This window comes from Rhodnius prolixus, unplaced genomic scaffold (genome assembly GCF_049639745.1).
Source record: "Rhodnius prolixus isolate KJV_2025 unplaced genomic scaffold, Rpr scaffold_5, whole genome shotgun sequence".
NCBI classification, from domain to species: domain Eukaryota; kingdom Metazoa; phylum Arthropoda; class Insecta; order Hemiptera; family Reduviidae; genus Rhodnius; species Rhodnius prolixus.
This window is the reverse complement of record NW_027411624.1, coordinates 37,529,400-37,547,905: the sequence shown is the minus strand read 5'-3', so window position 1 is coordinate 37,547,905 and position 18,506 is coordinate 37,529,400. Positions and strand designations below refer to the sequence as shown.

Below are 18,506 nucleotides of genomic sequence, written 5' to 3'. Positions count from 1 at the left end.
CTTTTCATTTTTTTTTTCCGACACTAAATAAAGGTTAAACAAAATAATCAGTTTTCTCAATAAAATAATCTATTATATACAAATAGTAATGTCCAACAGTATCTTTTTTTTTTTATCATTTATCAAATTCATAGTACACGTACTTTACTTTTTACACGGACAAAAAGAAAAAGGGTACAAATTAGGTGATGTAACATAAACTAAAGTAAAATAAACACTTACAAAAGAAACTAAGACAAAAATAAAATAAAAAGATTTTTTTATATATAAATTAACAAGTCTTATAATACAAGAGTTTATAAAATAATATTTTTCTGACTTCCTCCATGTAACGAAATAAAAATTACTATTTTCGTTAATTTTTGCAGCGAGTAAAAAATTAAAAATAAGGTCTCTCTTTTGAGATCTAGACCATGATTTGGTTTGTATTTATTTATTTATTTTTTTAATTTTTAAATTTCTTAAACAATTTTTCCAATAGAAAACCTTATAATTAAAAACAAGAAAAGAAAATTCTTTTAGTTTCAAAATATAAAAGGACTAGGGGGGCCGGCTAACGATTTAAAAAAAAAAAAAAAAAAGTATTTTTCAAGTTATAAAACAAATCCTACAAAAAAGTATTTAGAAATAACATTACGTATACAAAATTAAAAGGAAAAAAAAATGCTGCTTTATTTTGACTTTTTCATTCAAAATATAAATGTATATTTTAATTTTTTAGTTTCTTTAAGACAGGTAATATTTATGGTTATGACCCGTTTAAGGCGTTATTATTATTTTTAAGAAAGGGGTGTACAACTTTGTCTTTAAATGTGATGTCTAAATTCGAAAATAATTTTTAAGCCTTTGCCTTTTTTTTTTTTTTTTTTTTTTTTTTTTAAAAAAATCCTGTTTGAAACTTTGGAATTAATATCTCAACTAATTTTATTTTATTTTTTTACACTAGTTTTTCTCGAAAATTATTATGGAAAATTATTATTTCTGTCTTTTCTTTTGCTAAAAAAAAAAGAAAAGTGATATTTTTTGATTCGGTAGGTTATTATTTCTTTGGATAATGATTTGCGTAATAAAAGATTAATTAAATGGGTTAGGATGGAAAAAAAAATAAATAACTGCCAGTTTCAGTCATGATTTTTCCTATTATTTAGCCGAGCTTTCGACCTAGGGGTCTTTCACAGGTCATCCTCAGGGCTGCGGAACATATGTTTACAATGTAGTTTTACAAATAATTGTATTAAATTAAAATGAATTTGTATAAAATAATGTAATAAAATTATTGTAACTACATTGTAAAATATGTTCCACAGTTCTGAAGAATACCTGTGAAGTCCCCCGTAGGCCGAAAGCTCGACACTATAATAATAATAAAAAAATAACATGACTGAAATTGGCAATACTCTTTCTAATTAATTGTATTAATGAATCAGTCACCAAAAAAAAAAACAATGAACAATAAAATGGATTAATTTAAACAGTAATCTCTAAATTAAAAGACAATATCGATAATCGTTTTTACTGATGGTTCAAACGCTGAAAATAGAAAACCTAAAAAAAGAAGGCGCATATTAAAATTTTCACTTGGGAAAAATATACATTCGAGAAAAACATTACTAAATTTATCTTTGATATTTTCATTCTCATTGATAGATATTATAAAATATTGCATTATGTTTTCTTAATAATAAAATTGCATTTTGATATGGATTCACTTTGGCCATAAGCAATAAATTTTTTACAAAAACAAAAAAAATGCTAAGAAATAACTAGATTCCATTTGTACAAAAGAACTCAAATTAATTAAAATCTTCAGTCTTCCTTTTATTTCATTGTTCTTATTTCAGTGATGTATTATTGAGAACAAGAACAAGTCGAAAGTCTGTTCTAAAATGTGTAAAAAAATCATTTTTACAAGTTATATATATATATAAAAAAAAATACATATTACATTTTCAAAAAAGATAAATAAATAAACTTAATTTAAAAAGCTCTATTTCTAGAAAATAATAATTTTTACAAACGTTTCTTTCAGTACTTAATGTTTGGGAAATTAAAAGTTTTGAAAAAAGAGCTTTCAATGAAGGGCCTAAATTTTAAATTGATTTTGTCTAGTACTCCTGGCCGAAAATAGCATTTAATCAATTATATTTTATTTAAATAATTTGACAAAAAGATTTAAAATAAACTAATAACGCAATAATCAATTGATTTATGGGTAACTATGCTGAAATATATATTACTTTTTTTTAATTTATTTTGCAATTAAAATGAGTAAATTATTGCTTTTATTATTATTGCTTAAATACTTCTATTTAAATGAAAGCAATTTGAATAATATAGGCAGTGACAGTCTAAGCTGCTTCTTGTATTAAAATTGCTAGTAATTACTTGATCTAAGTATTTCTATGACACAATTTATTTCACAACGTTTCCAAATTGATAATTAAATCGCTCTAAAATATTATTAGAATAGTGTAATAGAAATAGAAGATGGTCGTCTTGTTTATTTGAGAGAAATCTTAAGATGTTCAGTTGGAGGAGGAAAAAAACGTAAGAGCTTAGACTATTCCCGCTTGATAAGGTATTTAATTGGAGTAGACTAGCTAGATAGTCTTGTTTATTTGAGAGAAATCTTAAGATGTTCAGTTGGAGGGGGAAAAAAACGTAAGAGCTTAGATTATTCCCGTTTGATAAGGTATTTAATTGGAGTAGAATTACTGGCTAGATAGAATAACTGAGCCTCCAATCTCAGCCTCGGACAGTTCTCTCCAATGATATGAGTACCAGACAGCTAATTTTTTTTTTTTAACGAAAAAGAGCTTCGAATCTGATATCTTCTAACGTCTTGAGATTTATAAATGCAAGAACTAGAAAAGTATACAAGAACGTGGACAGAAAACAAAAAACAATGATTGATCATGAAACATGGGGTTTATTCAAAAGAGAAACGAACCTGACAGAAAACCTCCCTTTGCAGGATTGGTTGTAAAAGAAGAAGAAGAAGGATACGTTCTTCCAGATGAACAAGAGCAATTGACGGGTTTTCGATAAAGCAGTTTTTTTAAGGGAAACTTGCCTAGCTCAATGCTGGTTCTAACGCTGTCTTCTTTGTTGCAATAGATCCAATTTTGATTCAATTAGTGGCAGAATAAGTGCATTTTTAAAATAACGTCTCTTGAAGTATGCGTCAACATTTCTCTGAAGTTTTTTGCACCTTAGTAGATTTAGTTTTGATTTAGGATACCCCAAAAATGTTCAGAATTTGAGCCACTCATTTTCACTTTTAAGATTTATGATGCCCGCAGCAAATCCAATTTTTTTTAGCCTATTTTGCGCAAAGAAATTACCAAAAGCTAGACTCAAAGTAGGTGTTCTACAACTGCATCTTAGAAATCCTTAAAAATGTAGCTAACCCTCTTCCACATTGGAATATTGGGTCGATTGGTACAAAAATCTTGAGACCTCTAATCTCTCTAATTGTTTTAAATGTTTCTTTTGACTGCAAGTAACAGAAAATCTATTAAAAACGGAATTATAGTTTTAATCCTCCAAACTCAAGTTTTTAAAGTTTGAAATCTCAGTTGTAGGCCTTAAGTTGTACACCCCTATACCATTTTGAGTTTTTTTTTCTTTTATTTCATCATGATATATAAATTCATGTTTTCTTTATTAATATTATATTATCTATTATACTTAATATATTATTTTATTTATATATATATATATATTAATAATTATTTATTTCATTTCTCTTTACATGCTTATTTGGTTTATAACACAGTAACTTTAAAAAACAAACAAAGAATAAGTAAAACAGAATTAACAAATTGGTTGATATTTACGTGCAAATTTCTTTCATTTTTATCTCCTGAGGATTAACGATTGTCGGTTGATATAAAAGTTTTGAACAAATAATGTTTTCTCTTTTATTTTATTTTTTTAAATATTAATTTAATAAAAAGTAATAATTAATAATAATAAAATTACAAAAAGAAAAGAATTACTAAAAATTGATGCTCTCTCTCTCTTTTCCTGTAATAATAAGAACAAATTAATTACAAATGACTTTCTTTTTTATAATTTATTGTAATTTCTAACATACTAGAGATTACATACTGTGAATATATATATATGTGTTTAATATATATGTATATATTAAAGGTATTTAGTATATACCAGTGTTTTAATTTTCTCAATTTTTCTTTTTAATATGACTGGCACATTTACAAGCTATACAATTTTACATATTATAATACAAAGTGAATTCATTTTTCTTTTGGACCTGTTTTATATATATATTTATATATTTATAAAGGTATATATTATAATTTAATATAATATGTAAAAATTATTATTTAAAACTATAAACAAATCGTTTATTAACACAATTATTATTGATTTTTTTATTTTTTTTTTTTTTATCTTTTTACCTGAATCATATATATTTTCTCCTACGTTCATTATTTTATTCAAGTTTTATGTTGTTTACTTTTCAAATTTTACTGCTTAAAAAAACAGAAGAAAATCCCATTTCCACAATCTCAGGTATCACCACCGTACAAATAATAATATGGAAGAAAATAATAATAATAAAAAATTATACATATAGTTGATCACAATGAAGCCATTTATCATACTTAAAGATAGAGATAAAAGATAGATAAACGTTCCTAGGGTTCTAAATTAATGTAAAAAAGAAAAAAAATTAAATAAAATGAAAAATAAAAAGTGGTTCTCACATTATTATTATTATATATACATATTTAAAGATCAAAAGATTTACTAAGAAAGAAATTAAACTGGTTCAGAAAAGGGCAAACAAAAATGGCAACCTACTCTCTCTAGAAACGGCTCAGTTTTTCTGAAGGTTCGTTACTTAAGGGTTAACTGGTTAAATAATAATTTTTAGATATGTTAAATCCGACATAGATGTGAATTGGAACCACTAACCTGCCTCGGTTCGCGGCCACAATCAATTCACAAAACCGCGGCACAGTACAGGTTTTTTGTACTTATCAATTCCTTCGAGAAGTCAATTTGATTGAACAGGGCTATTTAATATGGGGACAAGTTATTTCGTTTGCTATTCTTTGAATAAATAAAAAAAAAAAACTCTTATCGTGATTTGAAGAAGCAATCAAGGAAAGCATTCGTGATGATCAATAACTGATAAACTACTTATTGATGTAAAAAAAAAAAAAATCTATACACAAAATTGTCACCTGAAATTGGTTGAAATGAGCGGGCATTGGCAGAAGGTGGTACATAAATTGGGGATTGACCAGGAAAAAATTGCTAGAATTCTTGTTGGCAAGTTTACCATATGGATGAAGGAAATGAAGGCAAAGAATCACTAGGACTTGGTGGGTGATTGATACGATTGTTGCCAGTACTAAGATGTAGTAAAATAATGGAAACCACGAAGTAACTCAAGTTATAAGTCGAATGATAAGTCTAATCTATTGCGCAACATGATCGTTAAATGACTATGATGGTGGTAGCTGCTATCCCACAGGAATAGAATAATGAAAGAGCTTTCAGGGAACCCAAATTTGGGGGGGGGGGAAATGAAGAGTAATACATTCTTCTACAAGAAAAAGAAATGGATGAACAGATATGATCTTTTTTGATGAATGATTGTGGAAAAAAAAAAACTTTAGCTGCATTCTCAATTGGAATACGAGACGAGAAAAAAAAAAAAAAGGCTAAGAGGCGTGTCTAGAATTAGAAGGATATCGGATATCGAAGTAGAGAATGGATTTCCCAGTGAGGAAAGTTGTTCTGGGCAAAGAGTCCCTTTAAAAAAGAAAAAGAACATCACACAGAAATTTTCGTCGAGGAATCCAAAAAAAAAATGTGGCGACACAAATGAGGCAACTTGGAGCTCGCTTCGTTCCTAAACAGGAATAAACTCCATAGATGTTACTCTCCTTCAGAACTACCAATTTTCCACCTCCAGTTTGAACCTTTCATATCCCTTAAGATCTATATTCTTAATTTCTTGATTTAGAGAAAAAACAAAATTACATGTTTTCACACAATTCAAATCTTCATTTTCAAATATCCGCATGATACATTATGATTTCTTTCCGGGTTTTTGTCGATATAAAGGATTATTTTTTCCTTCAATTCATTTTTGACTAACATGAGGTGGGTAAATCATTTTTTTTGAAGTACGAGGTGTGTTCAAAAAGTAACGGGAATTTTTAAATTTCGCGGGTTTGGAGAGTCTGATTGTAAAATTTTTTTTTTTATTATGTTGGTAAACATGCCCCTGAAGTACGATAAAATTTTCAGTAATATTCATTGTTTACTTCTTAAGTGGCAGCCGTTAAGGTTAGACGTGTTTTTCGAGCTTGGCGATTTTTGTTTGTTAAAAAAAATGGATCAAAGAATTTGTATTAAATTTTGCGTAAAAAATGAAATAAAGTGTGTGAAATGTTAATAAAGGCATATGGTGAGTCTGCTATGAGTAAAACAAGGATTTACGAGTGGTATAAGCGTTTCCAAGATGGCCGCGAAAACGTTGAAGATGACGAACGACCTGGACGTCCAAGCACATCAACAACCGATGAAAACGTGAAAAAAGTGAAAGAAATGGTTATGAACGATCGCCGAATCACTATCAGAGAAGTCGCTGATGATGTTGCCATATCAATTGGCTCATGCCATGAAATTTTTTTCGGATGTTTTGGGTATGAAACGTGTGGCAGCAAAATTTGTTCCAAAATTGTTGAATTTCGAACAAAAACAGCGGAGAATGGAAGTTGCTCAAGAGTCACTCAATGAAGTCGACAACGATGCGGATCTACTGAAACGTGTTATAACAGGTGACGAAACATGGGTTTACGGATATGATGTCGAAACTAAGGCTCAATCGTCCCAGTGGAGGCATTCTGGATCGCCAAGACCGAAAAAGGCTCGACAAGTGCGGTCGATTGTGAAGGTTATGCTCACTGTGTTCTTCGATTTTAATGGCATAGTGCATCATGAATTCTTGCCACAAGGTCAAACAATCAATAAGGAGTACTACCTACAAGTTCAACGCCGTTTGCGTGAAGCAATCCGAAAAAAACGCCCGGATTTGTGGCAAAACAATTCATGGATTTTGCACCACGATAATGCACCTGCTCACACTTCATTGCTTGTTCGTGAATTTTTGGCCAAAAACAAAACTTTAACGATGCCCCAGCCTCCATATTCGCCAGACATGGCTCCATGTGACTTTTTTCTATTTCCAAACATAAAGAGAACATTAAAAGGCCGTCGTTTTACAAGCATAGATGACATTAAAAGCGAATCGCTGAAAGAGCTGAAAGCTATCACAAAGATCGAGTTTCAGAAGTGTTTCGAGGATTGGAAAAAGCGCTGGCACAAGTGTATTGTATGCGAAGGGGACTACTTTGAAGGCGACAATATTAATGTAGATGAATAAATAAATATTTTTTTCTAAAAACGAAAATTCCCATTACTTTTTGAACACACCTCGTAGAAAATCTTTTTTTTTTAAGCTTTTATAAAATATACACATAATTATATATATTTATAATATAGTTACTAAACTCGAGAACACATAAGGAGTGTTTTTCATTTCACTTCTTTTTTCTTTTTTATTTTTGGAATTGGCACAGATTGATCTGTCAAAAAGGCACTCTTTAAATTTTTTTTTGAAGGCCTAATTTTTTGATGATTTCTTTTTTCCGGTTTTCAAGTGACGTAAACTTAATGGCTAATTTATTTTTTTTAAAAAATAATTATTATCGAAAGATAAATAAAATGATCGATATTGAGAGAGTAACTAACAACAATTACAGGAATAATTATATTATTTTGTTTATTAAAATTTATCTTATTCGAGACGGGGCTATTTTCTTTTTGTTTTTTTGTTAGTGAATCTAATTTTTAATTTTCTTCAATTTATGGAAATACTTTTGAGAAAATATAAAGAAAAACTGGAAAAATAGAATTCTTGGGAATTGTGAATAGAAACGCAGAGCCGTATAGTATTCTAGCATAGATTTTTACGCTAGTTTTGTTTCAAATAGTTTTTAGTACTATTAATTGAAGTACCTGTCAGATGTTCTAAATAAATGCAGCAGTCTTCTTTATTGTGTGGTTTTGGCAAACAATAAATGTGGTGTTTTTTTTTAAAGGAACAATCAAAGAAATTTGATTTATGCCAACATTCTGACCGAATTCCATGTCTTTAATAAAACTTTATTTTATTCTCTTTATTGCAAATCAAAAGTTAATAATTTTTTTAATAGTATTCAAGATTTTACTTGCTTTTTCTGTACGAATAATCTTCAAGTTATATTGCGTAACACTGAGACACCGTCATTATTCATAATTCGACCCCAGTACCAATATATGGTCTGCAGCACCCTTCGGGGACATCCCGAGGAAAAGCTATCTTATTTCAATCTCTTCCCAGTCAGTGAAAAGGCGAAGCATTATTATTTTATTTTATTTTTTAAACCGATCCTCAAAAAAAAAAAGGGGCACGTTATTTCAATTAACTTTAAAGGTTCACATTGAAATTTCAATCCAAGTTAAATGTACATTCGAAATCATATTTTAAATCTTCTGCTACAGAAAACTCTGTTAAGACTGTTTTGTCAAAAAAAATTATCAAAATCCCTTCTATTTTTCCAGTATTTCTTTTTTATGCCTTAGGACCTTTCAAATTCTGCATTATTTCTCAGAATAAATTAATTTTCGAAAATTTTAAGATAAGAATCCACAAAAATATAAACTTCTTTTTCCGCTTTAAACGCCATAGTTCTGTTAGAGTCACAAGAAAACTGCCTCTCACTCACACTAATCACACACTGGGACTTTTCTCAACTTTTCTTCTTCTACCCAACTTTTCCTAATCGTGAAGGAGTAGTTCTTTTTTTTTTTTTAATATTATTAAATAATAAGGAAACATTAGCCCAACACTGGAGAGTATATCAAATTATACAATATGTTACGCTGATAAAGTAATAAAATTAATAAAATATTATAGCATTAAGAAATGACACAGCCTAATTGGTTTATAATGCAGTGATGCAGGTAGTTTCATTTATATAAAAGATTGTTTTCTTTTTCTTCTTCTTCGACTTTTAACCATTAAAAAATTCCTTCACTTGGGTCGCCGAAAGTAACGCAAAACAATATAGCCTAATAACCTAAATATAAATAAAAATAATATCAGTACAACTGTGTTAGCCCATAAGGGCAGGCTAGCTCCTTGTGATTCAAGTATTTCCGCTACTGGGATATATTTTGAATTTTGACATCCTTCAAATTTAGATTGTGGTGAACACCTGTAAGATAAAGAAAAGATTAGAAGAGATCAGGAAGAAAAGGAAGACTGGAAAAAGCTGGAGGACCTTCTCAGCATCCCCTCGTCAAGCTTAAGAGAGACACAATCAGGGGGATGAAGGCGCCTTAGCTACAGAACGTGGAAGGATAAGGATTTCGGAAGTTATAGGGATGGCTGGCAATGTTTGTCTGTAGCTAAGATCTTTGGACCGAAGACAATGAGCAGAAGATGATGGATTGGAGATGTACATCTCTGCATTGCAAATGCATTATTATAATTTTAGAAAGATGCAAGTACTGAGAAACGATTTAGTCTCTTCATTGTCAGTCATTTTTATAAGAGCTGCAACTTAGGACGTAACTTCAATTTAAATTAAAAGTACCTATATACATAATGAATTAAATACTTACTCTATTTTAGCGCCTTCACTGAATTCTACAATCTGCATATTTTGGTACGCATAATGCACCATGCTTAGATATTGCATCCATTTTAACCATGGCGGTATATTTGTAGCTAGATATCCGCCAAAAAGTTGTGTGGCTAATGTATACAATGCACTTATCGTTATGGACACTTGCATATCCATACAACATGCACCAACAAAGAAACCAACGCTCTAGTCAAAGGAAAACAAAAAAGTAATTTACTTTTAATGAGGTGACTGCAATTATAGTGGGAATATGTAAGAAAAAAAAGTATTTCCCTTACCTGTGCTACAATTGTATTCAAAAGTAGGAAACCTAAAAGCGTTATGAAGACTGTGGGACTGTGCAGGCCCAACATTGGATATGAAATGATATGATACACGGCTGGCAGAGTGACGGTCAACGGGAGTTCACCGACCATCTTGGCAAGATAGTAGGCTGACAGTCGATACGCTCCGGACTGTCTTTCTTTGTTTATAACTTCTCGTTCCGGGGGAACTGAAACAATAAAAAATAAATACAATAAGTGATTTGAGCTATAAGCTCCAAAAATAATACTAAGCTTATAACATCATCGACAAAAGGACGGTAAGATTAAGATTCTTAGAGGGCCTACGCCAGACAGCCTTTAAGGCCTACGCCACTGCGACCCCTTTGGATCTATTGAGGCTCCTCTACTCTAGAGATCGTCCTCCAAACCGTCCGTTTAATCAGAGTCTTAATGCTGTAGAGCGACTCCTGGGTAAAGCTCACAGGCCTTGGTTTTTCCTCCCCGGAGAAGTAACAACCTTAGCCAGAGACAAGCCCCTCACACTGACAGAACACGTGCAGTGCCGTTTCCTCCTCTTCCTGACAGAGCCTACAAAGGCTATCATCTGCCAGGCCCATGCGATGCATGTGTTTTCTGAGCCTGCAGTGGCCGGTTAATAGGCCTACAATTATCCTTATAGCCCCACAGCCTTGACTGATTAATTCTCAGCCTCGGCGAATAGCCCTTTATGAACTCCTTCGCCTGTCTCTGCCCTGCGGTGGCAAGCCACCACTCCTGAGACCTATTCCGCACCCATAGTTTAATGGCCGCAGTTTTAAGACACTTGTAGACCCCAAAATAGGGCTTCGGGACAACGAAGTGTCCCGTAGAGCCTTCTCGGACCAATAAATCTGCCGCTTCGTTTCCTTTATGACCTGAATGACCAGGTACCCAAACTAGAAAGACCTTATTGTAGTCACTAATTTCCTTCAGGGAACCCAGACAGTCCCAAACCAGCCTTGAATTGACCCTGGTAGGAACTAATAGCTCGTAGAGCAGCCTGACTGTCCGAGAAAATCACGACCTTAAAATTAATAATTCCTTGTCCAACAATCTCGGCAGCACAGAACCTTATTGCAACTAGCTCAGCCTGAAAAACCGTAGCTAGTTTTCCCAGGCTAACCGAAAAGCTAAATTTCGGCTTCACCCCGTACACTCCCGCTCCCACCCGTTCCTCTGTTCTGGAGCCGTTCGTGTACCACACTGAGTCCCCCACAACTGGAGGACCGCGTCTCCAAGCCTCCCGGTCCCAAATACAGACTTTGAAAGGCTTGTCGAAGCTATATTTGGGGGTCATACAAAAGGATGGTAGCTTTCCTGGGAATGGAAATTTTGTGATTTGTCTGAAGCTATTTAATGAACAACTCTTAAATAGCTCGCTTAAAATGTTTAATTATCTTCACTGCCAATCCTACTGAAAAACCAAAATGTCGCTGAATAATCCTTCAAAAGGGCAACCAATGAAAAAAACTTCCAATAAGAACTTAGTATTAACATTCTACCATCAAACTTTGTGGTAGTGCAGCTTTTAAGTTTTGAGCTTAAATTCGAAAATACATTTTTTTGTGAATCTTAAATATGAAAAAGTTTTTTTTTGGTACAAAGTTAGCTTGTACACAGAATAGCATAATAACTCAATAAACAAAAATTTTGAACTTTGGGAATGTCCCTTTATATTGTTTAGGCCTATCATTTTTATTTTCCTTGTAATCTCCTTGTTTCAAGACAAAGTTAAACATTCCTGTAAAATGTTATTTTAATAGTACGCCGGATCTTGATAGTGTGTAACCAATATGAAGTTGTCAAATTGTTGTATAAATTCCAAATTTATAGGAAAATCTTCAAAGCAGAAGGACGATTGATTGACTTCTTTTTTTTGGGAGTTATTTTACAATTTTCTCAAAAAGAATAATAGTTTTCTTAAACTATAGTAATTTTTTGGGGGGAAAAATCATCAATTAAACTACCAATCAAAAATCTAGTTGAATCAATTAAACAAATTTCCAGATGTTACCTTTATTCATACCAAGGTACAATGATCTTCAGCAGTAAACAGTCCATCTGTTGTCCCATTCTTCGGGCCTTCTACTTCTTCAATCACTTTACATCAATTTGCCTTTTCCATAACCTCTACTCTAGGCTACACATTCCCAAAAAAGCACTACTCTTCAAACCAAAATGTAACCTTCCCCTCTTCCACTTCTTTTTTGGATTGTCACTCTCCCTTCCCACCATAATACGTCGACAGCCTTTTCGATATATTACACTATGTGCCTAAATTCATGTCTATAACAATTTTTTTTTTTCGAACGAATGGTTTTTCGAACGAATGGTTTTTCGAATGAATGGTTTTTCGAATGGTTTTGCTGATGAAAGTGCTATTCTAATACTCAGCCAACAATTAAACAAAAAGTCGGTGACAAAAAAAAGAAGAAATAGTTACACGGTCTTGTGGGGGATTTTCTCTGTGATTTTGGATCACAACTTTATTTAAAGTTAGTGGAGATTGTGATGACCCAGTACTATGTTACCGAACTGAAAGCAAGAAGTGGGAATGTTTCCATTTGATTCCCCTATCTTGGCTCATGGATTCCTCCTTTGTCTTAACAGTATACTTGCCTTTCAGCCTGTCTTCTGATTTTTAGTGTCTTCATTTTATAAAATAGTGTAAAGAAATATTGAAGCATTCCAGAAAAAAAAAAAATCAATGGCTACTGGGGTTTGTTTGTAAACAGAATGATCTACAAGAGCGTTTACGAGGTTTCAGTCATTTTAAATTTAATCGGTACCTTAATCGAAAATAATAGATGGTTCTACGGATCTATAGTGGTAATCGGAGAGCTGTTTTTAGACTTGAAATGTTAAGATCTTTAGATGAATTACCTGTTCTATCTCTTCCAAGTTAGAGGTTAGTTGTAGCGCACAAATAACTGTGGGATGTTCTATATAGTTCATTAGCACATTCATTTTATTCTATTAAAATGGTTCTTACTCGTTTTAAGAAGCATCTTAGCACAGTAATGGGGGAAGTTTGTTACCGTAGCTCAATTTGTCTTTGAGTGCATTAAACTTTTAAAGCTCTAGCCTGGGATAAACTTAGCAGCGTCCAAATTTCCATACGAATTAAAATATTTAATTTGTATTTTTTAAAAATAATAATAATTTAAAAAAAAACCATACATGAGGACAGAGCTCCAAAATGGGCGAACAACATCCAATATGTCGTGGAGAAGAACATCCATCCTTGAATGTCATGTAAAGCTTCTTCTGTTCTTTTTAAACGAAACCATAACAAACCAGCCATAATGCCTAAAGCTATTGTTTGTACCCAATTCAATGTTGATAACATTCTTGGTCTAGCTTCTTGGAAATTCCGTTGGCTTAGTACCTAAAATATTTTAGAAGTTATAGTTATCAAATAAAATTTACAAAAAAAAAAGTCAATTTACAACAAATAATGTGATTCAAAATTTCTTTTTTGATCATAGGACTTATACTCGTACAGTGGACATTTAATTACAAATTTTAAAAAGCCCAGGTGTGAAAACTTTTAGAAAATTCAGATTTTCAGTGTGGGGGCCGTTAGCAAAAGCTGTAAACACTGTTGGTCGCAATGAAATCTTATTTACAATCATTTTTTTTTACACCTAAAAACAGATATTTCTTTTCTTTTTTTGGGGGGTTTATTTATTTCACCAAAAAAAAATGAATCAGAATTGAAATAATTTTCGTGGTTAAATTGTAACAGTTATTGTCGAAGTGATCGTTTGGGTTATCAATGCAAATTTTTATGACTACCTTTTTGTCGCTTAGTTATGCAATAAAATTAACAAATGTCATTTAATGATTCTTATGGAAATATTTAGAAATATTATTTATAAAATGAGTGAGTATTGTTTAATAGTAAATCAATTTTTAATAAACGTTGAGTGAATCTATATTTTATTAGCTGCTAACCTAACCTATGAGCTGTGTTATATTTGCACTCTGCAGCATCCAATGTGTTTCACACTTAACAATGGGTACCTTGCACTAATAATTTTACTAATTAATCATAAAATAACATACTTAAAAGGAAAGAAAATATATATTTTTGCAGAACATTTAACGGAAACTAATAACATCAAATTTAAGATACTGTACACTGTGAAGAGATTTTGCTTAAAAATTTGCTTAATTAATTTTTACTAATTCTTAATTTGACTTGTATTTACTCAAATTTGTTTTACTACTTCGGTTAGTTTTCATTCAAAAAAATTTACTTCAATTAATTTACTAAAATAACGCAATTTTTAATCTTTAAAAGAATTAATATTCTATAACATTTTTAGAGCCATGAATTTGTTCAACTTTTTGATTTAATAACTCCATAGAAATCATTTATTAAAATTAGAAAAAATAGGAATTTAACTTGGAAGCTTAGAAAATCAAAGAATTTTGATTTTTTAAAGCTTTTTTAAGTGTAGCTTCTCTTCTTTGATGTTTTTTTAATTTATTTTTGATTATGGTTGTTGTCAAAGTATTTGGTTTTGCACTATTATTCTTGCAAATATATATCTTGAACTTTTTTATTGATTTTAATAGATTATTTTTTTTTTTCTGATTAATTAATTAATGTTAATTGATATGGTATGGAATCACTTCGCAAGGTTTCTTACATTGAAGAAATTCTTTGATGATTTCAATAAGGCTGGAAACATTGTGGCGCGGCGAGCAAAGCGGCGATGATAGCTGCTTCAAATCAAAGAGAGCGACGAGCAGCGAGCAAAGATTCGCATGCACATAGTGACGAGTTTAGACGCGTTTCTCCTTTCGACGAAACAAGATGGAGGAACTATTTTTATATGAAAATTCTTCGTTGAAACTTTGGTATTTGCAGCAGCTTAGTAGTAGGAGCTGCAGTGTACATGACATAAATAAGTCTAGAAATGAACTTGGTGAATTTCATCACTTGTACCAACAACTTCGGGAACATCCTGGCAAGTTTCATGCGTATTTTCGAATGTCTATATCAACATTTGATTACATACTAGCCCAGTGTAACCCCATTAATCAAAATCAAATATTGTTTTTGAGTAATACAGCTCATAACATGAGTTAGGCACAATATAGAAAAATTAACTATGTAGGTTATTAACTAAATACAAATCTGTGTAACCCCATTAATCCTAGCAGTTACTTTAAGATAAGAAAATCAAAAGAAATAAAAATAAAATAGAAATATATGCAGATAAAAAGAAATTAGTCAATTAAAAAAACACAATAATTTTAATAAATCACTACACCATGATTTGTCGTAAATTAATGTTGTTCATCTGAAAAACTGGAGTAGTACGACGCTACAGAAGAAGGATTGGAGAATTCGTCCTGATCAGAAGTAGTAGGACGTGAAAATGTAATTTAATTTTGCCTAGTATTTAGATGAAAGTTAGCATTAAGGGATTGAGAACCAAATTAAATGTAGCAAAAATTACCTGAATTCTCCATTAACTACTAATTGTTAATTAATTTAAACTATTAATTATTAAAAACTATTGTAGCTTCACAAATACTATGGCCCCACAGAGGTTTCTTTAAACAAACTAAACCAATAAATGTATCAACATCCATAACCTTTGAAAAATAACCTTTACAAATTGAGCGCGATGAGAGCGAAGAAATCAAACATGTCATAACGCTTCGCTCTACTCTCTAGAGATAGCGTTGCTCTATCTTCGCTTTGCTCGCCACTATGCGCGGTCCCATATGTTTACTTGTGTTTGATTTCGCCGCTTTGCTCTTCGCTATCATCGCCGCTCCACTATGTTTCCAGCCTAACTGCAATTTTATGAACGTTTCGAATCGCTTTTATAAATTAATTTATGGGTTCTAATAGATTGTCTTGGTAGGATATTTAATGAATTTTGTTCAGCATTTAGAGGTACAGAAAAAAGAAGTTATTCTTAGTACCTTAATCAAAGATATCATTAGAACTGCAAGTACCTAGTGAGAATGAATATCTCTGAACCTACTCTCATCTTCTTACGTTTATGTGGCGGATATAATAAATTTCATCCTACATAGAAATTTGGTCTATAACTAATAACTAGTGTAAGATATATTATTTACTTTAAATTGGGTCCAAAATGTGGTCGGCCATTGCCAACTGACGTCATCATCACTACTGCTTACCGATGATGACGCATGACTTTGGTTGTCCATCCATAGATTTTTACCTTCTTCCTCTTTTACTGAAAATAAACAAGAGTTTTAGTTAGTTTTTTTTTTTTTTTCTGATTCGAAATCCTGGAATAAATTTGTAATATTCCTGATTCGCCTCCAGAACAGAAAGGATGGGGGAATTGCAGTTATAGATTAAAGGAGGGGGGTTGCTTTTTTTAAATTTTTGGGCATTTTTGTTTACCTATTGCATTTTTTTTTTGGCGACTGCTATGTGCATAGCTAGATCACCTATCTGATTAGTTCTAGGACAAAATGGGATAAGTAGTTCTTCCCTTCCAGTAGGCGGCAGCCCTAAACAAGCTCAGCTTGTCCTGCATCCGTGACAGAGCTGGGATACTATTAGCAAGCAGTTCGTATCAAATGGAGGTTTGGTGGAATAATTCAAGGAATTTAATTGAGATCAATCAATAAGACAGAGATTTAGAGATTCATTAACTATGAGCTTTGAGGCTTTATCAAATATTTTTAATGGCCCACCAACCGGGCTTACTTGATTTAGACCATTGGGGATCTTAGCAGGTTTTGCTTGTCCAAGTTACTAATGTTCTCTCTACCTTTGTTGGCAATACACATATTAGGCTTGGATCTATCGTGGTGTATACAAAAAAAAAGAAAAAGTAAAGTAATTGCCAATTTTTTCAGGCGGGCTTTACGTTCAACTAGTGTCGTAGACGGAGGCGACTAGCAAACATAATTTACTGTAAATTTCTTGTTATTAACCAGTTAAATAAAATCCAAGGCCTTTGGACCGGGAATCGAACCCACTAAACCAACAATACATATTAGCTTTACAGGTCAAGCCTCTAACCCGCTCGGCTACCGTGGCGCCTATATATGTATATATGTGCAGTACATATATGTAGGGCATTTTGGGCAAAGACCTGTGATTGTTAACTTACTGATACGTTCTCAAAACATTATTTGGGTCGTGTTGATTGTGGGGCTTAAGGTGTGAATTCTAATTTTGAATTCAAAGACTTATTGGAGGCACAAGATGTTCTCTAATACTTCTTTTTGTTTTCCCCAAGGAGACATTATCTGGTTAGAGATTTACTTGTAACATTAGTTTTCAATTTGTTTAAAAATAAGGAGAAACAAAATGTCATTATTAAGGAGCCACCTGAAGACTCACCTGCAATCGTAGTGTAGACATGTCCTTGAGATTCAGTCGTTTCTTCCAGATTTACCGATACGCAAACAGAATCTTGATTGTTTTGTGTATTACCATTTCTAGTCCATTGTTCTTGCTGTTGGGCACAATGACATCTACCACCACCAACCTGGCCTATTTTAGGAAAACAAAAAAAAAAAGAAAAAAATGTAGCCTATTATTTCCTAGATTCATAGATTAAATGGTTCTCCAGATATCTGTTGGTGGTCAACAGGTGTTGGTGCCATATTTCCCAGGGAAGGAAAACCCAATTAATTGCCTTTGTTTGGAAAATTTTTACTGAAAATAGATTTTCTTTTCTTTTTTTTTTTTTAAACAAAACACTCAAATAAAGAAAACCATTTACCGTTAGATTGAACTTGTGGTTCATTATAATTGTTTAGATATTTATCGACGATAATATTTGTTTGGTAATCCGGAAGTAGATCCTGCGAACAGCTGAATCTCGCCTGTTTACTTGCCTTTATTATTTTTTCTTTCATTTCGTCACTTCCTTTTACTTGTTCCACTGAAAAAAAAGTAAAAAAGTAATTAATTTTTTTTAAATCTGTTACAAGAACTATCAAAAAATGTTCAGTCTCAAATGCTGAGCAGTTCATGCCCAGTAAAATTTGGATTTGTTGCCAAATTAGGCACTTCATCTCTTGTAGGTCATCTTAAAGGGTCCTTATTGTTCAAGGATCATTGACTAGACAAAATCCTGATGCTGTAATAGGCAAAAGTTCAGTTGAAAAGAAGGAGAAAACAATAGGCAAACCGATTGATGTAAAAACAAAAAATTGATGCAAATACAAAATAGATTCCTAGATAACCTTAAAACTGCATGGGTGCAATTTGAGTTAATGATGCAAATGGTTTTTACAATATAAATGGGGGTGACCACCTGATGCCTAATCAAAATGAGGCTCAAAATAGGAGGTTTCTCCTAATAGAAGGCTCAATAAGCCTGTTTTGGCTACTGTCCAGCTCTATTTTCTAAACTAATTTAGCCTAAGATCAAGTTAAGTGTATAAAAGTGAATCTTTTTTTTATTTGTCTGATTGAAACCAACCAATCAATTTATTTTTT

The 18,506-nt window shown here is 31.9% G+C and overlaps 2 protein-coding genes across 4 annotated transcripts in view; one reads left to right on the top strand and one right to left on the bottom strand.

Annotated features, from left to right (window-relative positions):
• Positions 1-59: 59 nt before the first annotated feature.
• Positions 60-18,506, bottom strand: part of E23 (ABC transporter G family member E23) — a 306,543-nt gene continuing 288,096 nt past the window's right edge. For both annotated transcript variants that reach the window (XM_074136302.1, XM_074136303.1), the window contains exons 7-13: positions 17,785-17,946; positions 17,400-17,552; positions 16,154-16,275; positions 13,226-13,433; positions 10,019-10,233; positions 9,718-9,926; positions 60-9,308 (exon numbers count right to left, since the gene is read on the bottom strand). In XM_074136302.1, coding sequence (XP_073992403.1) covers positions 9,125-9,308; positions 9,718-9,926; positions 10,019-10,233; positions 13,226-13,433; positions 16,154-16,275; positions 17,400-17,552; positions 17,785-17,946 — 1,253 coding nt within the window. In that variant the 3' untranslated portion in view covers positions 60-9,124. The remainder of the gene's footprint in view (positions 9,309-9,717; positions 9,927-10,018; positions 10,234-13,225; positions 13,434-16,153; positions 16,276-17,399; positions 17,553-17,784; positions 17,947-18,506) is intronic.
• The window catches only part of LOC141458393 (uncharacterized), a 311,203-nt gene continuing 306,501 nt past the window's right edge, over positions 13,805-18,506 (top strand). For both annotated transcript variants that reach the window (XR_012460915.1, XM_074136305.1), the window contains exon 1: positions 13,805-13,931. The gene's annotated coding sequence lies outside the window, so the exon portion shown is untranslated. The remainder of the gene's footprint in view (positions 13,932-18,506) is intronic.